The 23,619-nt window shown below is 52.3% G+C and overlaps 2 protein-coding genes across 5 annotated transcripts in view; one reads left to right on the forward strand and one right to left on the reverse strand.

The window, feature by feature from the left end:
• Positions 1–9,112, reverse strand: part of SLX9 (SLX9 ribosome biogenesis factor) — a 48,304-nt gene extending 39,192 nt beyond the window's left edge. The window contains exons 1-2 of the mRNA XM_061348117.1: positions 8,946–9,112; positions 7,158–7,266 (exon numbers count right to left, since the gene is read on the reverse strand). Coding sequence (XP_061204101.1) covers positions 7,158–7,266; positions 8,946–9,077 — 241 coding nt within the window. The 5' untranslated portion in view covers positions 9,078–9,112. The remainder of the gene's footprint in view (positions 1–7,157; positions 7,267–8,945) is intronic.
• LOC133209421 (GDP-fucose protein O-fucosyltransferase 2-like) overlaps positions 1–23,612 on the forward strand; it is a 150,720-nt gene extending 127,108 nt beyond the window's left edge. For 3 of the 4 annotated variants that reach the window (XM_061348093.1, XM_061348094.1, XM_061348095.1), the window contains 14 exons: positions 16,768–16,833; positions 17,093–17,276; positions 17,673–17,843; positions 18,034–18,275; positions 18,518–18,673; positions 18,876–18,971; positions 19,110–19,199; positions 19,525–19,662; positions 19,856–20,040; positions 20,761–21,005; positions 21,402–21,621; positions 21,770–21,975; positions 22,059–22,225; positions 22,486–23,612. In XM_061348093.1, the coding sequence (XP_061204077.1) occupies positions 16,768–16,833; positions 17,093–17,276; positions 17,673–17,843; positions 18,034–18,275; positions 18,518–18,673; positions 18,876–18,971; positions 19,110–19,199; positions 19,525–19,662; positions 19,856–20,040; positions 20,761–21,005; positions 21,402–21,621; positions 21,770–21,975; positions 22,059–22,225; positions 22,486–22,551 (2,232 nt within the window). In that variant the 3' untranslated portion in view covers positions 22,552–23,612. Of the gene's footprint in view, positions 1–11,336; positions 11,512–16,080; positions 16,148–16,744; positions 16,834–17,092; positions 17,277–17,672; positions 17,844–18,033; positions 18,276–18,517; positions 18,674–18,875; positions 18,972–19,109; positions 19,200–19,524; positions 19,663–19,855; positions 20,041–20,760; positions 21,006–21,401; positions 21,622–21,769; positions 21,976–22,058; positions 22,226–22,485 lie in introns of those variants that run through there. The other variant, XM_061348097.1, reaches the window with a different exon arrangement.
• Positions 23,613–23,619: the final 7 nt, after the last annotated feature.

Below are 23,619 nucleotides of genomic sequence, written 5' to 3' on the forward strand. Positions count from 1 at the left end.
TCAAAGCGCTTGAAGCAGTGCAAGTTTCAGACACTCATTTAGCTCTTTTCACTTAATTACACTGACTAATTAAAGTGGAGTTTCATTCAGCTCTTCTCACAGCCAGCACCACACTGCACAGTAAATGTTAGAGTGTTATTAAGCAGTGTGGAGTTTTTACTTCCTTAACAGAAATTATTATCATTTTTAAGACACGGGTGCCTTTGGCTTTCAGTAGGATTGCAGCAGGATTCCCAATCCAAGCAAGCTGTTGCAACCTACAGGCTTTTGTTCTTGTAGCCCCTTGAGGCACTGGAGCTGCTCTGAGGTCTCCCCTTGAGGAGCCTACTCTTGTCCAGGCTGAACCAGCCCAGCTCTCTCAGCCTGGCCCCAGAGCAGAGCTGCTCCAGCCCTCACAGCATCCCCAGGGCCCTGAGGAACATCACTTGTCGCTGGTCTCCACTTGGACATTGAGCCATCAACCACAACTCTCTGCGTGCAGCCATCCAGCCAAGTGGTCCACCTGTCAAATCCATGCATCTCCAGTTTAGAGACAAGGATGTAGCAGGACAGTGTCAAATGCCCTGCACAAGTCCAGGTAGATGACATCAGTTGCTCTTCCCTTATCCACCACCACCATGGCCTCATTGTAGAAGGCCACCAAATTTGTCAGGCATGATTTCCCCTTCATGAAGCCATGTTGGTTGTCACCAATCACTCCCTTATTGTTTATGTGCCTTAGCATAGTTTTCAGGAAGATCTGCTCCCTGATCTTCCCAGGCACTGAGGTGAGACTGACTGGTCTGTAGTTCCCTGGGTTTTCCTTGTTTCCTTTTTTAAATCTGGGGTTTATATTTTCCCCTTTCGAGTCAGCAGGAACTTAACCTGACTGCCACAACTTCTCAGATACCATAGATAATGGAGCTTGGATGCCCTGTTTGAAAGACATGTTGATATCCACCTCACCCATGAGAATGAGAAATCCCAGCCCAAATGCCACTCAAGCAGCTGCTTCTCTTAGGACAGCATCCACCTGCCAAACAGAAATTTTCAAATATCTTAAACAAAAAAGATTATTTTCTAACAAGAAATACTGCAGTGGATTGCAGGTAAGCAGGCAGGTGCTTTCAGCAAGACCATACAAGTGTAGATTGAGATGAGCTCTTAGGCAGAAGCTCTTCCCTGTGAGGGTGCTGAGGCGCTGGCACAGGGTACCCAGAGAAGCTGTGGCTGCCCCATCCCTGGCAGTGTTCAAGGCTTGAAGCAACCTTCTCTAGTGGAAGGTGTCCCTGCCTGTGGCAGGGGCTGGAACTGGATGAGCTTTAAGGTCCCTTCCAAACCAAACCATTCTACATTAAAATCATTTCAGTGCCACGCCACCAAGAGCATCACCAATAGGTACCTGACTGACACCACTTTAAGGGAAAGTGTTTCAATGCTCCCCAAATTCACACAGACCAAGCCTAGGCAGCTTTGCCCAGAGACAGATGGAGCAGGAACATCTTGTCATTGTGGACTTGCATAGCACGTCACATTTTATACACACATTGGAGATGCTACGGCTGCTCCTTGCAGGCCGTTCACTGTCAGCGTCAGTTTGCACCCCTCTCCATCTGAAGAGTGTTACACTGGGGAACAGCTTGAGCAGGGTGCTCTAAAACAAACACAAGACACGCATGACAACTGCCAGCACAGAATGAGATGCTGAAGAAAAGCAACAGCAGTGGAACTGTGAAGATGCAGCAGCTTTCCACACTGCAAAGGTGGTAAATGACCACCATAAGCTGATTTTAAAACACCTCAAAAAGCAGCAAAGGCTTAAAACTGGTATTCGGAAAGGATGTGTTCATTAAAACAAAATAATCCCCAAAATCAAGCAGGAACCCCCTGCTTCACGAAGCCAGGCACTACACAATAGCCAGGAAGGCACAGCTGGAGGGGATGGCAAGCAGCATGCTGTCCTGGAGGTGAAAGAGAAGCCCAAAATGAAGGCAATAGAAAGGGTGCCAACGTCTTTGCTCTCTTCACATCACTAAAAGTCTGCCTAAAGAAGGTGGACAGTGCTAGGATTAGACACAGCAGGAGGGCAGACTCACACCACGCACTGCAGAGGAACAGAGCAAACATCTTCCCAGCAGAAGTAACCTGCTCCTACCAACAGCACAGCTCCAGGATTTGCACAGAAGCATTTCATGGAGAAACATCCTCAGGGTTGAGGACAGAAGTGGAAGAACTGTAATAAAGGGCACAAACAAACAGATATTTAGTGATTCTATCATTCTATGAACAGAAAGGAATAAATTATGGAACACATAGGTTAGCATCCTGTCAGAGCTGCAATTCTTCAAGCAACACAGCAGTGGATCCACAGCAGTGGCAACCCTGAGTCCAGACACTGCAGGAACAGTGATGCTGAAGAGGAAGGGTCTTACCTGGATTCTGGCACACCACCCATTACAAGCAAAACCCAGAAAAGTAAATCATGTCCCATGAAGTTAGTGCACAGCAGGATGATGACACCAACCAACCACAGCTTTTCTGCTTCTCATTTGAGGCTACAAAAGGAGAAAAGAATTGGACAAGTGGCTGCAGAGCCCAAAGAGAAGGAAGCAGATACGCAACAGACACAACTAATCTGGAACACCAGAACAGAAGCTGAGGTGCAAATCAGAAGGACACAAGCATTGACTCTGAAGAGGAAGGCTTGGTAACAAAAGGAAATTAAGAGTATGTGAGAAAGGGGCAAAGCAAGGCTGTACATGGCTTTCAGACTCCAGCAATTCCAAGCTATCAGGTTCCTGCTTGCCCTGATTTATTCTCTCCTGTCTCTGCATTTCTTCAGCAGGAAAAGGGACTCCCTTCTTTGTCAGATACTCAGCAATTTCACACCTCCGCTCCCCTCTGTGCCACTGACAGATGAACCCATGCTGTAAGACACTGCCATCAGAGGACTAAACTCTCAAGATACAAAGGGGTAACTCGGAGATACTACAGCATGCCTGAAAGTCCCCTCTATTTTCACATTCCAGTGTGCAGATCCAGGCTTGGTACAGAATCAGACTCACAGAGTGGTCTGGGTTGAAAGAGACCTTCAGAGATCATTTAGCCTAAATCCCCTTTCACCAAGTTGCTCCAAGCCCCTGTGTCCAACCTGGCCTTCAACACTGCCAGGGATGGGGCAGCCACAGCTTCTCTGGGAACCCTGTGCCAGCGCCTCACAGCCTTCACTGTAAAAAATGTCTTCTTTATGTCCAATCTAAACCTACCTTATGGTGTCCTTAGGGACCCCTAACTGGTCTGGGGCCAGAGGCAGCAAATGGCTTTAATCCATGCATCAAATCACATTTTCCTGGCTCACCAGTAGCACAGGAGGAGCTAAAGCAATCTGCAGGAAAAGCTACCCTTGGCACAACCTCAGAAACCAAGGTGACCAGCTAAGGTTTTGCAAGCAGTTCTGACCTGATAGCACTTGCTGCCATTGCCCTTTTGCTTTCTCAACAATGCATCTTGTCAAGAGTGCCCTTTTGGAGAAGCTGAAAATAAAGCAGGAAGATGCCAGTCTAGTTGTTCATCCCATTCCACAACTGGTTCATCATCCACTCCAAAAAACCCCAGACATTCCCAGCCAGAGTTACGCTTGCACAGGCCTTTGTTTCAAGGGGCAAATACTGAGGAAGGAAACCTAAAGCAGGGATTAAAAAGGGAAGAAAAAGGGGGGAAAAAAGCAAACACACACACCTCCCCCCAGTAAGACAGGCCATTATTTCTGACTGACTTGGAAGCACTTAATTCCCACGCTACGGAGGCTCACCCACAGGAGATTTATTCCCTCACACTAGTAGCAGACGTCCTTGCATGGATTAGATTATGGCAAAGCATTTGATTTACATTACGTCAGTGACTAAGCAAACTACACTGATGAAAAGCAATCACTGACCAAGCTCCTGGACTTAGCTCCAGTGTTCACAGTGATGTTGCTGGCTTTTGTTACCTATTAGCATGTGGAAATCATCTGGAATCTGGTGTTGAGATGAGCTAATGATTAAAGACAAAAAGCAGAGCAGAAGAAAGTAGTTGCAGCAGGTCTTCTTCACAGTATGACATGGCTCAGAGCTCCCCATATTAAAATACTTCCCATCTTGGACCACTGGCTTTCTACCGTCACACATGCAAGCTTCACCAAATATTAATTCCATTTCTCTATTATAGTTCCACCCTTTCCCTCTCATGCTGCCGCAATCATTGATGCCAGAACAGCCTAAGCTGATACCTCACCTCAATCAAAACAAGCACACTGAATAAGCCTCGTATCTAAGGGAAGGAACAAGACCATTACCATGAGAGCAGCAGATACTTCCAGTGTGGCACTCTGCCTCCACCAGCTGTACCAGGAATCCTCAGGAAAATGTTGGCAAGAACCAACACAACCAGCTTATCCTTCCAAAACAAGGAACTCCTTCATTCTCCTATCAGCCCCAGCGCAGGCAGACACAACCACTCGTGTTAACCAAGATGCTAACCCTGCTAGAGATGCTAAACTTTCCAAATTGAGAAGGATGCTTCTCCCTCTTCCCTCAGAATAACCACAGCCGACCTTACTTATGAAATTGAGGAAAGGGAAGGGGACAAAATGTAGAGAAAAAGTGCTTCTGGCTTGCTCTTCCCCCTATACCACCACCTGTTCCAGGAGCAACTGTTGCCCCTGCACCACACTCTGGAGAGACCAGGCAGGCTTTCCAGGTCTCTTCTACTGATCCAGCCAGCCACTATCCTCTCTTAAACAGTAAGGGTTTTGAAGACAGGTGAAGCCACAAGCCAGGGTCACCACCTATTCTTCCTTGCTTTTCCAGCAACAAGCAATCTCTCAACCACACACATCCTTCTAGGCCAGCTCCACATCTGACAGCTTCACAGTTAGCAGAAGGCACTCCAGCTCACGGAACTTTGGTGCTCAGGCTTTGTCAAGACAAAAGTCGGGCCGTCTGTTCAAGCACAAAGATAAAATGTGAAGACCAAGTGGGGAAAGGAACATGGCAGGATAGTAGAAGGACGGTCAAATGTTTTACCCAGAAATATCTTGCGCAGGTACCTTTGTGCTGCAATGCCATGAAAGCATTACCAGCCTGCAGTAAGATGCTGGCTTTCCGGGAACTACACCTGCAAAAGCAGAGGGATGCAGGATCTGAGGAGGAGAGATAAAACAGCAAAAACCCACAGCAACCAGCAGAGTAACCCAGAGTGCTTCCTGTTAGGTCCAACCCCTGTAACTGATCCCTTGTTTCACTTATGCCCTGCAAGCCTCTGTAAGCCCACACTGATGTCTTCCTGGCTGTCCCTGAAGTGTCACAGCACAAGACCAGACTGTAACACAAAACAGATACCAGTAACCTTAGATAATGTGAAGCAATCCTAGGAGTGCACGCATGCACACAGGGAGGACAAAGATACCAGCTTTCTCAACTGCCACACATTCCTGGGCACAATAAAATAAATCCTCAGCTGTGAAAAGCACAGGAGATAGAGAAATAAAGTCTGCCAAGCTGACCTACTCAGAGCTTGAAATGCAAGTGGGAGATAGACATTTTTTTGTCTTGCTATTAAATCTAAAAATAACAGTGTGTAGGAGAATCCTACCCTCCTGCCCTGTGCACAGAGCTAATGGGGGTGGGAGGAAAGTGGGGATAAGGGTTGGAGTCAAGTTGAATTTGCTGCTGAACAGGCCCTCAGCTGACCAGGGATCCCAGGAGACAAAGCAGAGCCTGCCTAGAATCTTTTTTCTAACTCCAGGGTGTCAGCTATTGTATGCACAGCCTAGTTACAGTTCACTGACTTAACACAAAAAATGAATTGATTTCCATAATGAAAAGGCCTCCACATGGCTCCAGAATGATACAAAAAGAAAGGGCAGAGCAGCTTGGGAAGATTTGAGAACAAAATCAAACCACTTTTTGCCTCGTTGAGCTCCAGTTTTGGGCCCCCAGACAAACAGCTATTTTTAGCTGATCATCTGGAAAGCACAAGGCAGCACAAAGCATTGGGGTCAGCATCACTGCAGGCAGCCAGCATGCAGCCTCAAGAGAGGGTTAAATGTAGTCAGGCACCACACATCTGCATCATCAGCACTTGCAGAGGGACCAGAGGCACAGAGCTATTTATAAAGCAGATCTGTGCAGCTGCAGCCTGCAGTGAAAGACAAGGACTGCAGGCTGTCAGCCCTCAACATGCTCATTTAATTAAAGAGATGGCTATGTTTACGTGCACACATGTATGCACACATGTCCTTTTCCCAGGAGAGGTACAAACAATGAGCTCAGTGTTGGAAAACAAGGCACTTCACAAAGGCTTCTGTGCGGAGGGCAAGCATCCCCAGCAAATGCGTCCTCACACAACCTTCCCATTCCCTCACACTGTGACTAAATGTGACTGATGGGCTGTGGCCGCTGCAGTTCAGGTAACCACTAGCCTTGAGGTGCTTGCTGGGTTGCTTTGTAGCCCTGGACATGAAAACAAAGTCACTGTAGTGGTATTGATCTGCGCAGAAAGAACAGATTCCGTTTGTAAGCAAGGTATTTGTGAGTCCCACACGTCTTCTGCACCAGGACAGATTAGTGTGCCATCAGTTTCCATTCTGAGGTGAAATGGAAACCCAGTTTCAGACTCAAAGCCCTGTCTGCCACTAAGCAGGGAGCATTTCCTTGTGGAAAACAATACCCTCTATCACCACCTTACCATTCCCACTCTTACTCCCCGTAATCCTAGGTGAGCTGAACTCTCCTGCCATAAGACCTAGAAACAGCAATGGAAAGGAGAAAATGGGTGGCAGTCAGTCTGCTGTGGGTAAAGCACTGCTGATGCACAACAAACAACTAGCTGGCAAAACAGAGTATGAATGGCAGCTGCTGGTGAGGCAGAAGCAGCTGCAGAGGAAGCCTGGAGATCAGCTCACAGCCTGGGCTCTGCTGTCCTCTCAGCCCCTGAGGACCAGGAGCCTAATTCCCCACACCACACATACGCCATTCTGCTTCCTCCAATGCCAAACAGAAACCACTTGGAAAAGCCCCTGCAGAAACACAGGGAGCTGTGGTTTGGGTTCAGTTCTGACAGCCACTGCAGAATACAGTCCTCAGTGTCTTTGCTCACAACTTAACCAGGCACTCATTCGCAATACAACAACAAACCTGTTCTGGAGGAAATGATGCTTCTAGAGTCCAAGTCAAGCTTCTTGACAAGACTATCAGGGTCAATCTTCAGCCCGGAAAAAACACCAGAAGATGAGAAGTCCCAGTCCTTACCCAAAAGAAACAAGAAGCAGGAGTCAGTACAAACACCACAAGACACATTCACTAAAACAAAAACGAGCCCCAGCACCTTCCAGACAGGAGGATGCCTCTGAGCAGGCAGGGGTAGGTAAGTCACCCCACTGGCCAGAACCCCGCAGGGTCTTCCACACAGAAAGAAGCTTCACAAAGTCAGGCTTCAGACTGTTTTATTCCTAACAGATTTCTGCCCCAACCCACGCTCACCTGACTCAAGTGAATTCTGGTCTTAATGTGAATGGTATCCGTAGGAAAAGCCAGATTTATTACAGGTACATGACATTACAAATAAGCAACAAATGAGCAGATCAGGGGCCTAAATCCTAAATCAGTGGACATTAAGCAGATTCAGTGACTACCAGCAACTTAACCAAATCTTCAGCATCCAGTTCCTTTAAGCATGCAATAGCTCTCCAAGTCCTAAGCTTTGCAGTACCTTCTCTGGTTGGCTTGGAATCGATTATTTTAGCTAGCAGTTTCTCCCAGCACTGACACGTAACTCATAGTGGTACAAAACCAGCTGTGTATGGCACAATCTGTTCCTCCCTGTTTAAAAGGAAAGCTGTAGGTGCACAAAAAGCATTTACTGCTGCTCTGTGTCCTTGCTGCAGGGAGACTGGGGGAGGCAACCAGCTTTAGCCTTAACTGTGTTATTAATAAGCCAGACATGGCCCAAATCTCCTAAATGACTGTATAAACAGCTCATGTCCACCTCCCCTAACCTGGAACTGAAGAGAACCAGCTCAAAATGAGCCAGGCAGGTCTGACCCCTTCACTCTCAACTCATGCTGGTGGCTGCCGTAACTATCAGCACACGGCACATCCATCGCCATGGCTGATGCTGAGAAGCACACTGGGACACTGGTGGTGCACAAGCAGGACATTGCACCGAAGCCCTGAAGCTTCAGGCTCACTTGTTCGGCCTGCTGTGACCAGCAGTGTCCTTCATCGCCATGAGAAGTGTGTTGACAAGTGATGTGAGGCCCAGCACAGTGCCACAGCAGCTTCAAGGCCACAAGCACAGCACTGAGGGTGTAAGGTGACTTTTCCAAGCAGGAAAAGGAGACCAGGCTTCAGGAAACAATGTCACAGCCTGTTTTGGGTTGAAGGGACCTTCAAGCTCATCCAGTTCCAACCCCACCCACAGGCAGGGACACCTTCCACTAGAGCAGGGTGCTCCAAGCCCCTGTGTCCAACCTGGCCTTGAACACTGCCAGGGATGGGGCAGCCACAGCTTCTCTGGGCACCCTGTGCCAGCGCCTCAGCACCCTCACAGGGAAGAGCTTCTGCCTAAGAGCTCATCTCAGTCTCCCCTGTTCTGGCAGGTTAAAGCCATTCCCCTTGTCCTGTCCCTACAGGCCCTTGTCCAAAGCCTGTGTCACCATTTCAGTTCACTCCTGCCCCTATGAAGACTGTCAGCTCCCACCAGCGCTTCACCATGTCCAGGACCAAACGGCGCCCTCAGCCACCCGCGAGGCTCCTGCGCCCGTGGCAGCCACCGTGTGGGGACACCAAGAGCTGAAGGGACCGAACAGAGCTGCGGCCTTCCCGGTGCAGGGCGGGGAGCATGGCCTCAGCCGCCGGGATACACACATCTATCGTGACAGGCGATACCACGGCCCCACGTGTCACCGCCCCGCTCCCCGTTACCTTGCCCGCCGCCGCATTCCAGCCGCCGGGGCCGGGCTGGGGCTGGGGCTCGGGCAGTGGCAGCGGATCCTTGGCGGGCCAGGGCCGGGGGGCGGCGCGGTGCAACCGCGGGCGCTTCACCTTCCCCACCATGGCGGCGGCGCGGCGGAAGGGAGGAAAGAAGGAAGGAAGGAAGGAGGCGGGCGGGCAGGCCTGAGCTCGGCCCCGCCTGCCGCGGGGCGGCCCCGACCAAAGAGGGCTGGAACCGGGAGCCGAGGGGCTGCGGCGCCTGCGGCCTTGGGTGCGCCTGAGTGCTCAAGGCCGGGTTGGACACAGGGACTTGGAGCACCCTGCTCTAGTGGAAGGTGACCCTGCCTGTGGCAGGGGTTGGAACTGGAGGAGCTTTAAGGCCCCTTCCAACACAAACCATTCCATGAACCCAGCCCACCCTGCAGCTGTTAACTCTGAAGCCTAATGGTGGCATATTAAGTGACCCCGGTCGCTTTGGTGGGCAGCCTGGGGGTTAGTCACCTTCAGGCCTCCAGTGGCTCCTGGACACAGCCGGGGGGTGTCATTGAGTGTGGTTGAGTCAAATCTAGAGGCTCTACAACACAGTTAAGATCTGGTGTAAGCCCTTGGAAGAGCTGAGGCCTCTTGGTGGCCCTAACCAGAGACCAAGGTGCATGGCAGGACAAGAAATGAACTCTGAAACACACCGCCAGAAGTTATTTCCATCGCTAGAACAGCCCCTGTGGGCCCCAGGCACGTGTCTGACCTGTGAAACTGGATGGACCAGGTGGGGACCCCTCACAAAACAGCAGTTGAGCACACATAAAGGGGTGAAAGTCATCCTAATGCTGCTTGCTCCAGCCCTGGCTTGCTCCTGCTTGGACATTGTGCTGTGTGCGGTGTGAAAGCATGGACACAGTGTAAGAGTAACTGCTCACTGGCTAATAGTAGTAAATGTAGTAGTAATGTGGGAAATATGCATAACTTTAACCCATCATGCTAAGCACTGATATGCTGGAGGCAGGGCATTGTAAAACACATGTGTTAAGGGTCCTATGGGAATTGTTAGGGATAATGCTTTGCTGTGGACATCCATTCAAGGCCAAAGCTGCAAGACAGCATGAGGAACAGCTCCGAAGGAACTGGGAGTATGCCAGCAAGCTTCAGCCTCGGGCCCCAGGAGCCCATGGGGTACCCATTCTGCTCCACTGCTCCTGCTCACGAGGCTCCCAGCTCTCCCACTCTTCCCTCAAGGCCAGTGGGAGTAGAGTACTTTGACAAACCTGATGAAACAATTGAACAGAGCAGCCCAGTGAAGACCTTATGCAATACAAAAGGGAAAATTACCACAGCTCAACTCACTTGAGCACATTTTCTTCGCCCAGACCTGCAACCAGCAACACCTGCGGGAAGCCCCACCAGTTTTCCCAGCTTCACCCACTCCAGGGTTAGGGGTTTATGGCAGCATCCAGCTGCAGCCACGCTTCCAACCCAAACCATCCTATGGTTCCTGGCAGGGCTGTCCTCAGCTCCATCCCCACTGTATGCCATGCCAGCCAGGCAAGAGCTGCTCCAACACTCCCACCCTGCTGCAAGAATTGCTATGATGATCTCTTGCTACAACCAGCACCTTGGCTGCCACAAAACCAGGCCACAGCTCTGTTGTCAAAGCCTCTAACCCACGGGGCATCCGTGAGGGCTCAGAATCACTGCTAGCACTGTGATGCTCTGCCTGCTGCAAAGGTAAATCCAGCTCCATAACAAAGGCAAGCAGCCAGTAAACTGCACTGGTGTCTTACAGTGCATGGTGGACACTCAATGTTAGCCTGCTGGAAGGGGAACCTAAAAAGCAGTTAACAAAAGGTTCACATTAACTACTTTCAAAAAGCACCCAAAACTACAATCCTGCACAGTTCCTAAAATAGCTGGTTTCTCTCTACTTAGGGAAGTGTTGGTAAAGGTGTGTTGGAGGAGTTATTGCACCCTGCACAACACAACGTGAAGGCTGCTTAAAGAAAAGCCCACACAGCCCTGAGCTGTGCCACAGCAAGAAGGGTGCCAGCATCCTCTGCCAAACGTGGAGACCTCACTACCCTGGCAGTGAGCCCTGACACAGTCTGAGGAGAGCCAGCTCCCCATCTTCTTCACACCCAGGAACCAGCTCCCAAAGGAAACAGTTTCCCTTACTACCAGCTTTACTTGCTCACTGGGGGCCCATGCTGGTGAAAGGTTAAAAGGGGGGCAAAAACCAGGGGGTTTTGGTAGGGTCCGTGTCCAAGGTGAAGCAGGAGAGCTGCAGACCCCCCAGTGCAGCTCAGGGGAGAGATGAGCCCCAGCACTGGAGGGCGGGATGCTTTCACAGGGATTCGGTTGGGTTTTGGAGGGGAACGCACCCTCCCACACCCACTGCTCTGACTTCCTCCTTTCAGCCCCAGCCGACTGTAAGAAATAGGAAGGAAGGACTGGGGTGCATTGCAAAGCTCCCGATGCCCCTCTGCTTTTCCCAGCCAAGCTTGAGAAGGTGAGACCATCGCTATCCCAGCTGAAGCACGGGACGGAGCAGAGGGCTTGATGCAAGGTGAGTACAGCATCTCCATTTCTTTGCTTCTGTTCTTTCTTTCTGTGGGGGGTGGAAAGCAGCCAGGCAACAAGGTACATGGTAGCTCTGGTGTTTCCAGTGGATTTGGGTTATAATTCCTGATCTAACCCCTGGCTGCTTAAATGAGCTTTGGGAGCACAGCATGGTGTCTTTCCCACATGTGGCATGGTGTGCCTGTTGCTGTGTGCAGCCTTTGCAAAAGCAGCTTCCCTGTGCTGTAATAGTTTTGGGGGTAGGATTAAGCATAGAACTGCAGGTAGTTATCGAGGAGAGGGTGTCAGACCCCAAACAACTCCTTCCTCACCACCCCACAGGACTGGAAAGCAGAGCAGAGAGGGTGCAGCATGCTCCCCCGTTACCCTCACGCATGGCCCTGGGGAGAGCAGTGCTGTCTGCGTGCCCACCAGCAGCACCAGGGCTGGGGGCTGCACTGGTTCCCCTCCCAGGACACCCCTCTTCCGTGTGGGATCCCATACAGGCACCCACCATCAGCTGCAGGGTGTGATGGCTCAGAGGGGAAGAGGGAAGCGGCGTGGTGACATGGTGCAAGCGGGGCTTGGTGTGGTGCCACCACCAGCACGGAAGACCCTCTCTCCTCTCCTTCATCTCTCTGTGTGCTGTACACAACATACCCTGCTGACACCATTGAAAGCAATGGTGGGAAAGGCAGCAGAGGCTGCAGGCAAGCTAACCCCGGGGACAGCAGGTCCTTCCCTAAATCTCCATGGCTCTTGGATGCAGACAAAATGCCGGGCACAGCCCAGGGGTGGGGAAAGCAGCCTAGCATCTACATTGGATGCTTTTCCCAACACCACAGCCCCAGGTCACGTCCTCACAGGCAAATGTGTGAACACAAGAAGAGGCTTTGCACCCTGCAAGGCAGTGTGGGTGCTGCTATGTGGCTCTTGCAAGGTGTGGGAAGGCTTTAAACAGTGCCTTTTGCTGTCACGGCTCTCACATCCTGCTTCACAGATTGGTTTTGCACTTTTTGTGTCCTCATCCTGCTGCTGTTCTGTCACAGGCGATCTCAGCACTGGAGAGTGTGGTGCAGGGTGATGTATTTTCTCAGAGACAGACATAATCAGGTCACCACAGGACTGGTGGTGACAGAGGATCCCTCCTTTGCTTACAGGAAGCATGAGCTTTGCCAGCTCCAGGGGACAGGCTGTGCCCTTGGGCAGATCTCTGGGTCCCTGCTCAGGCCCAGGACTCTGTCCTGCATCTCTGCCAACCATCACAGTGTGCACACTGGGATCATTCAAGGACTGATGCCCACAGGAGATGAGACACAAGAAATGGCTTCTCTGCTCTTAAAAATCCCAAACTGGTTTGTGTTGGAAGGGACCTTAAAGCTCATCCAGTTCCAACCCCTGCCACAGGCAGGGACCCCTTCCACTGGAGCAGGTTGCTCTGAGGTTTCTTGTCGGTTTCCTCTCCAGGTTTCCTGCAGCCCCTTTAGGCACTGGAGCTGCTCTGAGGTCTCCCCTTGAGGAGCCTTCTCTTCTCCAGGTTAACCCAGCCCAGCTCTCTCAGCCTGGCTCCAGAGCAGAGCTGCTCCAGCCCTCGCAGCATCTCCATGGCCTCCTCTGCACTCCCTCCAACAGCTCTAAATGCCCCAGAAGTCCTGCAACACCAGGCATGAGAATGCATCCTCCCATTGCGCAGGAAAACAGATGTTTAGCAAAGCACTGCAGGGGAGTTGTGGCTAACAGACTGCAAGACCTGTCTCTGCTGTTGAACACTCATCTTATTTATAGCAACAGGATTGGCACTGGCATCCACGCTTCCCCTTCAGCCCTCTCTATACTCACTCCTTCATGCTGCCCAGCAGCATCCTCCATCTGACACCCACTGAAGTGTTCAGTACCTTCTCTGAGGCTGCCTTCACATTTTCTGGCTCACAGACCCTTCAGGAGACTCTTGCCCTGCCTGAGACGTGCCAAGTATGTAAGTAACATGCAACAAGTGAGAGATGCTCCAAAGATGGAGAACCCTGGTGTCTTCCTCAGAGGACTCCTGGTGAAGCAGAGGCCCAGTCCCAAGCTGCCCAAGGCATGTGGTGCAAAGATCAGAGCTCAGGGCCAACGAGGAACCCATGCCCCATGCAGGTACCAGAACAGGTACCAGGGCCTGGTAGCACCATGCCCTGCCCCTAGCAGGGGTGCTCAGTCTCAGCACCTTTCTCCCTAGCCTGGGATGAAGTAGGTTGTAGAGCTCTGCAGTTCTGCTCCTTCACACCAGGGCAGGAGGATGGACTATGTGCCTTAATATATGAAAAAGAGGAAGAAAACCCAACATCCCAGATGATGAAGAGCACATCCAGAAGAGTCCCCATGAAGGGAGATGGAGAAAATGCTGCTGAGGCCTATGTGTGGGCCCTGCTAATGCAGTGCCAGATTAAAAACCTGCTTTCTTCAGCCTGAGCACTGTAAGGAGGCAGACAAAAGCAGAAGGCCTACTTGCTCTCTTTGAAGGTCACCCTACGTCATGTATACGCTCAGCCACCCACATACCAGTGAGCAATTTCCCTCCACAGCAAAAGGAAAGTGGTGAGGTTTCTTCTGCTGCTCTCCCTACAACCAGCGTGTGTGGTTTACCTTCTTGCAACAAGGGACAGAAATGACTTCAGGGATTAGAAAGGCAACCAAATCCAGCCCACAAAATTTACCGTGCATTACAAAACTCAACAGTATCCAGAGCTGGCTTATGTGGAGCTTTCCACTTTACTTCTGGGGTTTGAGAGCTTTCTAAAATCCAGTTTTAATTGGAAACTTGCGCCATCCCTGGCAGTGTTCAAGGCCAGGTTGGACACAGGGGTTTGGAGAAACCTGCTCTAGTGGAACGTGTCCATGTGCGTGGCAGGGGTTGGAACTGGATGAGCTTTAAGGTCCCTTCCAACCCAAACCATTCTATGCTGTGATTCTATTTTATGAGTCTGTAAGCAGGAGCCTCTAACTCCAGTGAGGATGAGGAGAAGAGCTGGAGCCCAATTAGGCACATTTGGGAAAGGTCATTGTCCAGCAGGGCGCATCCAAGAGGGTCCAACTAGGCCCTGGTGTCCACCCTGCCTTGATGAGAGCTTTTAAGTCAAGACCTTGTTTCTTTTTTTACCTGATGAGGTTTTACCTGTTGTCTGCAAGCTCACACAGTGCTGGCATGATCTGAAGGTGACACAAATGTGGGCCCAGCTGAGCACATCAAGAGTGTATAACACAGACAGGGGTGGTGCAGCTGGGACAGTAAATGATGCCCTTAAAACTCTTGCCAAGATGGACCGTGGTGGAGGAGAGGTGCTTGTGGAGGTGTCTTTGTGAAGAAGGACTCTGCCCACCCATCACAGGAAGGTACAGGGACAGCCACTGCAGAGTGAGCCTCTGGGCCACACCGCTGTGAGAGCTTGATGGGGCGACCACAGGGGCACCTCTTGCTGCCTGTGGAGCTGTGAGATGGGGCAAGGCTGCTGGAGCAATGCTCGGGAGGCTGGCTCCAGGGCATGGTGAGTTCCCCAAGGCTACAAACCTTCACATCCATGTGGCCCCTGCTATAAGCAATGGTGGCAGTCAGCCTTAGTGGTCCTGCACAGCTCCAAATCCATACCACAGCTGGGCACCAAACCTCACTGAAATGACACTCATCCTACCTAGGCCTTTCTGCCCTGGGGAGGAGACCAGACCTTCCTTCAAGACTGATCTATGATTCCATGATTCTAGATGAGGCCCTTAGTGCCATGGGTTAGTGGTGGTCTTGGCAGTGCTGGGGTAATGGCTGGACTGGATGATCTTGAAGGTCTTTTCCAGACTGGTTGATTCTGTGACCCTTTGGTTGTGTGGTATCTTACAGAGACGGATGAGCTAAGAAAGGGCATCCAGACGTCTCAGTGTCTATTGGAGTTTCCCTGTTTTCTCATTCCCATTTCACTGTGCTTTTAATCCAGTGGGTCCACAGGTTGGGGGATGGCACTTGGAGAAGCTGGCGAGAGCCAGAGAGTGGTTGTTTACTCACTCAGGGCTATTTCAAACCCCACGACCTGGTTTTGGGATGTTGTGTCTAATATTGCTAAATAAGGATGATGTTTGTTGTTTCTTTAGGCTTTCTTATTCCTTTTTCTTCTTTTAACGGATTCCTCTTTTGTCACTTCCCCTTGTACATCCATGTTGCAAGGCTGGGTTTTGCTCCAGGGTTGCGCGGGGTGGGGGGGAAGGTGTTACAGGAAATGACAGTGTTAGCGGGCATGATCTCATTGACAGAACAGGAAGAACACTTGGGTATTGCTTCCCAAGACTGACCGAGCCAACTTCATGGGTAGCATAAAGTTTCTGGGATCAGGAGCTGTGCTCTGGGGCAAGAAGCAAGTAGTGTGAGCAACTGGGACAAGCATAGTGAGAACGTGCTTGTGAAGAACAGGGTCTCTATCATGCTCCAGCATACTGATGGGACATCCCCCTGGGGCCACCACCCTCTGCAGCCACTTTCTGTAGGGTTGGGGGTTCTCTTCCCTGTGGCTGCTGTGCACAAAGCGGTCACAGGGATGCTCTGCTTGTCTTGCAGAAGATGTTTTGTGACCGCTGCCTTCAGCTACCGATGCTGACCTGGGTGCTGCTGCTGCTGACCACAGGTGAGCCCAACCTGCCCTTCCTCGCTGCCTTCCTCCCAGCAGCTTATGTGGGTAGTGAAATAGAGAAAGAACCCAAATGCTGCCCAGCAGCAGTGTGAACATGGCACTGAGAGGCACATAAGCATCAGATCCTGTATTTCCCAGGATGTGGAGTTAACTCTACCTAGAATCATAGAATAGTTTGGGTTGGAAGAGAAGTTAAAGATTGTCTGGTTCCAACCCCTGCCACGGGCAGGGACACCTTCCACTAGAGCAGGTTGCTCCAAGCCCCTGTGTCCAACCTGGCCTTGAACACTGCCAGGGATGGGGCAGCCACAGCTTCTCTGGGCACCCTGTGCCAGCGCCTCAGCACCCTCACAGGGAAGAGCTTCTGCCTAAGAGCTCACCTCAATCTCCCCCCTGTCAGTTAGTCCAGCTGAGGGACAGCAAGGCAGGTGGGGACCCTGCCACGGCCTCCATTGTAGGTTTTGTAGGCAGGGTTTGCTGAAGACAACATGGGGGCCTTGTGCTGAGCGTCAGAGCACCCCATGACTGTGCTGCTACAGACCAGCCTTCCCCAAGTGCCCCGCACACCACCCTATCTTCTCTCTGTTTCAGCCTTTGCCATGGAATGCCCCAAGATCAAGGTGGGCACGTGCAAGGACTGCATTCAGTCTGGTCCCGGCTGTGCCTGGTGCAAGAAGCTGGTAGGTCCATGTAGGCTTTGGTGTGGTCAGCTGTGCGGCAGTGGGATGTCACCCTGCCTGCCCATCTCTGCTTGCAGTGGAGGGGTGGGTTGCATGGTGGGAGAGCTTCATGTTCTCCCTTGTGGATGGGGATCTGGCAGGCAGGACCCTTGGACCTTCCTTTCTCCATGCAGATGTGGTTTGGGAGGTGGGTCACCTGGTAAGGAGCCCGCTGACCTGCTCCTCTGCTTTTGTTCCCTGCTGATGCTGCAACACACAGAGCTTCACCAAGGCCGGCGAGCCAGACTCCATCCGCTGTGACACTGTGGAGCAGCTGCTGCAGCGGGGATGCCCGCGCAGCGACATCGAGTTCCCAGAGAACGACATTGCAACCACACAGAACAGCTCCTTGAGCAGTGATGTACAGCTCGCTCCCCAAGAGGTGCACCTGAAACTAAGGATAGGTACAGGCTCCCTGGCACTCCCAGTGCCCTCCTGCTCACTCCCAGCCTCAGCTGGGACCATGTTTCCTCCTCCTTTCTCTTTCCCTTTCCCCTCCTTTCTCTTTCCCCTCCTTTCTCTTTCCTTTTTCCTTTCCTTTCCTTTTCCTTTCTTTCTCCTTCCACCTTCTTTTCCCTTCTTTTAATTTCTCCTTTCCCTTTCCTTTTCCCTTTTGTTCATTTTCCTTTCCTTCTTTTATTTTCTTTCCCTCTTCCTCCCTTGTATTTCTTTTCCACTCCTCACAGTCTGCGTTTCCTCCCCTTCTCTTCAGCAAGTGAGGAGGATCCCAGTGGGAGGGGGGTGCCAGGGTAGAATGCGAGCCCCAGCACAGCAGATGATCCTGCATCCCTGTTCTGCAGGACAGCCCGCTGTATTTGAGGTGAAATTCCGCCGTGCCATGGGGTACCCCATTGATCTCTACTACCTCATGGACCTTTCCTACTCCATGTTGGATGACCTGGAGAAGGTGAAGAAGCTGGGAGGGGAGCTCCTTAGGGCACTGGAGAGCACCACCCCTTCTCGCCACATAGGTGAGCCTATCTCCAATCATTGAGAGCTGGGAAGAGCCATGGAGTGGGATGCAGGCAGCAGGCAGCGTGACCCATCCTCTGCAAGGCTGGAGAGCATGCCAGGGCAAGGGATGTGGACATGGGGGGCCAGCAGACTGTCCATGCCTGCTGGTCCCTGCTGCCCCTGACATTGCAGTCTTGGGTGCCCTAGGGTTTGGCTCCTTTGTGGACAAGACTGTGCTGCCCTTTGTGAACACACACCCTGAGAAGCTAAAGAACCCCTGCCCCTCCAAGGACAAGCAGTGCCAACCTCCCTTCGCCTTCAAGCACATCCTCTCGCTGACTGATGATGCAGAGAAGTTCGAGAGTGAAGTAGGGAAGCAGTACATCTCAGGAAACCTGGATGCACCCGAGGGGGGTCTGGATGCCATGATGCAGGCAGCAGTGTGTGGGGTGAGTCTGTGACCTGTGCTCATGGAAGGTGACTCTTCCCCTTTCCAGGTAGGCTCTGGAAGCCCATCAAGTCTTAATTCAGCAGTGGGGTAGGTTACTTTGGGGGTTACGAGAGAGCATCTTAGCCCAGATCTCCTGTAACTTACCTTCCCCATGCCCACAGTGTGGCTGATGTGACTTGGCCAGGGCCATACCATGTCCTCCCAGCTCTGCTCAGGGACAGGTCTTCATGCCACTTGCAGGACTTGATCGGCTGGCGCAACGTGACCCGCTTGCTGGTGTATGCCACTGATGATGGCTTCCACTTTGCTGGTGATGGCAAGCTTGCGGCCATCCTGACACCCAACGATGGCCAGTGCCATTTGGAGGACAACATGTACAAGAAAAGCAATGAGTTTGTAAGTACCAGGCGGCTGCTCAGCAGCTCTGCACCCTCAGCTGTGCTCCCACAGGCAGGATAAATAATGTCACACAAAAAGCCTGTTGCTGAGACCACAGTGTCACCATAACCACCACCATTTGGGCTACAAAACCCAATCTTTCCACACTTCAGCTGGTGGGGGAGATCATGCTGAATGTGGCGTCCCTCTCCCTACTCAGGACTACCCTTCTGTTGGGCAGCTGGTCCAGAAACTTGCTGAAAACAACATTCAGCCCATTTTTGCTGTCACCAGTAAGGTGGTGGATGTTTACAAGGTAAGGAGACTTCAGATGGTCCAGCTACCTCCCGAGGAGGACAAAAAGCAGCTCTTCATGTCCTGCTGCTGCTGTGGTCCCCCCATGCTCCACCATCAGCACAGGGGGACCACTCACCTCTTTGCTCTCTGTTGGCAGAAACTCAGTGAGATGATCCCGAAGTCGGCAGTGGGAGAGCTCAATGAGGACTCCAGCAACATCATTGAGCTCATTCAGGTGGCCTACAATGTAAGTGCTAGAGGAGGCAGTGTTTCACCCATTCCGGAGCAGGGAAAGGCTTCCACTGTATGTCCTCACTGTGAGAGAGCAACTGTGACCAGGGCTTTGAGTACAAGACATGCTGAGTCCCTCTGCCCACAGCAAGCAAGAGGTTCCCACCTCTTCAATGCTGCTACCTGCCTTTGAGAACCACCCCAGGCAGCTGAGAGCCCAGGCTGGGGTGCTTCCTGCCCCTATCTCCTAGGCTGGAGGGAAACCCTGCCCTGCAACTCCACACTCCCTTGTTTTGTTCTCGTTTCGGCCTGATGGCACTTGCACCACCATTTCCCCACAGAACCTCTCCTCACTGATCATCCTGGACCACTCCACCCTTCCAGATGCCCTTGATGTCAAATATGACTCCTTATGCACTAAAAACACAGTCACAGACAAGGCAAGAGGGCAGTGCGACAACATCAAGATCAACGAAGAGGTACATCCCCCTGTACAGGGAACATCCTGCAACCAGCAGGTCCCTGATGCCCATCCTGTTTGACAACAGGAACCCAGCCTCTTGTTTCAGGCTTCCTGGTCACATTAATGTCCAAAGTGCTGTGGGGTTCACTGGTTGCTGAAGCTGCCTTGATGGCCTTTGGCCCTTCCCTGTCTCACTGTGCACTTTCTAGGTCACCTTCAGAGTGAAGGTTACAGCCAAAGAGTGCATCAAAAGCCAGTCCTTCACCATCCGCCCCCTGGGCTTCACAGACACCCTCACGGTCCACGTGGAGAGCAAGTGCAACTGCAACTGCAAGGAGCAGCCGGACCCAGGCGCCTGCAGTGGGCAGGGCAGCATTGTCTGTGGGATCTGCAGGTATGTGCTATCCACACAACACTGTTCCAAACGCTGCCAGAGCTGGGGAGCTGCTGGAGGGGGCTGCCAGGTCCAGCTCAGGGCTTGGCTCTGCAGCTTTGCACCAGTTTTCTTGTTCAGAGGGGGATTATGTTCATGGAGATGGGACACACAATGTCTCTCCTGTTGGTGAAGCCTCTGCTGCTTTCCTAAGGGCACTCAGCCAGCATCCAGCTATCCACCCATCTACCAATCCAACATTCCAGCCGTCCATCTAACCGTCTCTCCGGCTATCCATCTGTCCAGCTATCCATTCATCCACCAAACCATCCACTGAATAGAAACAGGTCTCTGTAGAAATCACTCAAAATCCCAATCCTGGGTGCAGTTCATGCAGGTCTTTAAGGGCACTTCCTGGCCCGTTGGTAACAGGGAGGGAAAAAGACTGGATTTCCTCAGGAAGTAATCCTTGGCAGGGGTTTGGAAATTATAACTGTAACAATAATTTCCAGACAACCGTTGGGTGTTGCAAATAGGACCTGGGGGAAAAGCAGTGTTTCTGAGGTTCCCTCCCAGTCAGCTGCCCTGCTCCAGCATGGAGCAGCACCAACATGCCATGATTGGGTTTTGGTGTAGCTATCCCAGATTTGCTCTTCTTTGGCTGAGATGTGGGCCCTGCATATGGCCAACAGCACTTCCTGTGGCCACTGACCTGGGCTCACTCCTCTCCTTTGTTGGCAGCTGCAACCCAGGCTACATAGGGAAGAACTGTGAGTGTGACACGAAAGGCAAGAGCAGCAAGGAGCTGGAGGGCAGCTGCCGGCAGGACAACAGCTCAGTCATCTGCTCGGGGCTGGGGGACTGCGTGTGCGGGCAGTGCCTCTGCCACACCAGCGACGTGCCCGACAAGCAGATCTACGGCACCTTCTGCGAGTGCGACAACGTCAACTGCGAGTTCCACAATGGCCTTCCCTGCGGTGGCAAAGGTGATGTGGCTGTGATGGGTTCTCCATTGCGGCACTGCTTAGAAAGACTAAACCATAGAACCATGGAATGGTTTGTGCTGGAAGGGACCTTAAAGCTCATCCAGTTCCAACCCCTGCCACAGGCAGGGGCACTTTCCACTAGAGCAGGTTGCTCCAAGCCCCTGTGTCCAACCTGGCCTTGAACACTGCCAGGGATGGAGCATTCACCACTGTTTTGGGCAGCCTGTTCCAGGAGGTGCTGATTTCCCTGCCAAACCCCAGAAGGGTGGGTTTGAGGGTCCTGGGTCCCACCACACCACAGTGCAGGGTGGGTGATGCTTTCCAAACGTGGGCAGAGGGAGGGAGACCTGATTCTCTGCAGCATCCTTGACACATCTGAGAGGTCTTCCCATGCAGAGCGGGGTAACTGTGACTGTGGGGAGTGCAAGTGTAATCCTGAGTACCAGGGCAGCGCCTGCCAGTGCAAGAAGTCAACAGAAGGCTGCTTGAACCAGCGTGGCAACGAGTGCAGCCACCGCGGGACCTGCCACTGCAACCGCTGCCAGTGCTGGGGAGGATACCAGCCCCCCTTCTGCCAGGAGTGCCCCAGCTGCCCCTCGCCCTGTGCCAGATACGTGTGAGTGATGCACATGGAGACGGCACAAAGGGTGGTGGGGAGGCAGGCACAGGAGGTCCCTGACTGTGCTTGGGCAGAGCACAGTGGTGGCCAAACCCAGGGTGAGTCTTGTCCCTGCAGAGGTGAGCTGTTGTGACCTGTTTTGCAGCTCCTGCGTGGAATGCAGGGCCTCCGAGAGCGGCCCCTTCGAGAAGAACTGCTCCCAGGCCTGCCCCAACATCCGCGTGGTGCAGAATATGACAGGGGAGAGCAGGCAGTGCAGGGAGAAGGACTCCCAAAACTGCTGGATCTCCTTCCGCATGGTCCAGGAGGATGGCAAGGAGATATACACCGTCACCGTGGATCCTGAGAAAGGTACCCCAGCCCTGCTGCTCCTACCCCTCCACATGACAGCCTCAGCAGGGGCTGTAGCCAGACACCACTTGCCTACCCCACAGAGTGCCCAAAGCCTCCCAACATCGCACTGATTGTGGGCAGCACCATTGCCGGCGTGGCCCTCATTGGCCTGGTGCTCCTGCTGACCTGGCGGCTCCTGATGGAACTGTTTGACCGCCGGGAATACCGCCGGTTTGAAAAGGAGAAGGCCAAGGCCAAGTGGAACGATGTAAGAGAGCCCCTCTGTGCTGGTGGGGTGTGCTGGGACGCTCGTGTTCATGTGGTGGGGACATCTGGGAGGGATGTCGTCTCCAGTGGTAGCCATAGCAGACCTGTGTCCTCCCCACTGGCCAGTTTCACAGACTGGATGGGTTTGCAGGGTGCTAGAGCAGCCTGTGGGCTCTTCTGCCAACACTGTTGAGGTTGGGATGTGGGTGGGATGGGCAATGCTCCACTGACAATATGGGCTCCTCACCTTTCTCCCTCCAGGCTGATAATCCCCTCTTCAAGAGTGCCACAACCACGGTTGTGAACCCCAGGTTCAACGACCAGTGAAGCTGAGCAACACCCGGCAGCACTGGGACCCGCTGTGAAATAAGGAAATGCCAAGCTAAGGAAATCTCAGACCTCCTCTTCTTCATCCTGTCACTTTGTTCCCTTCTTCCAAGAGGCCACCAGCACACCAGGCACTGGCTGAGGAGCTGCACCATGCCTGTGTCCTGGTGCAGCTGGATTAGTGGAGCTGGGAGAAGGGAACAGACACAGCTTTGCCGTGGATGGGACTGCAGAGCAGGTCCCACCAGCGGGCACACGCAATGGCTCCTGTACCTGGTTACTGCCTCTCTCAGCTCTTGATGACCTTTACCTTCTGGCAGGACTTTCAGACTCCAAAAACAGCCGAGTGCACAGAGTGCTTCCAACATTGACTTGGAGCTGGAATTGCAAACCTGCCCTTTCCCTTCAACTCTAGCAGGATCTGTTCCCATGCTGCTCCATGCCTTCACCTGCTGTGCTGGTCCCCACCACTGTGTTTGCACTGGTGCCTAAAGCACTCACAGCTGAGCTGGACATGGAGGGTCCTCCATGCTGGTGGTCTGCTCTGGAGCTTTCAGTGAGGTGATGGGCCCTAAGGGCTAGCGAGTACCTGTACCCAGACACAAAGAGCAGCTGGGCAACATGCACTGAATCTTGTGTTGCTCCCCTCTCAGACCTACCTCGGGCATGGTTCTGCTTGGGCTCCTGCAGGCTTGTCTTGCCTCTGCCAGGCCTTGAGCCCTCTGCATCACAAAGACACAAAGGAGCAACTGAACTATGAAACATGGGCACTGAGCACATGAAACTGTCTGAGTTTGGCCACACGGTGAGATCTTTTCCTTGCTCTATGAGTGCATCAGACACACTGAGGGCCAGTCGTGTGCAAGAGCCAGAGACCTGCAGCTCAGCACTTGCACAGCAGCTAACTGCTCTTACACTGGGGGGTCATTCCTGTGAAATAGCGGTACAATTCCATATTTTCTTTGAGTTTGGGAATAATTTGCATACAGCTGTGTTGTGTCCCATCTTCATTTGCTCTCTGAAGAGGTTTAACATTAATAAAAACTAATATATAAAGTAAATACATCA

The sequence above is a fragment of the Neopsephotus bourkii genome, unplaced genomic scaffold (genome assembly GCF_033783945.1).
Source record: "Neopsephotus bourkii isolate Nb327-2 ecotype Australia unplaced genomic scaffold, CSIRO-AGI_Nbou_v1 NB_335, whole genome shotgun sequence".
Classification (NCBI taxonomy): Eukaryota; Metazoa; Chordata; class Aves; order Psittaciformes; family Psittacidae; genus Neopsephotus; species Neopsephotus bourkii.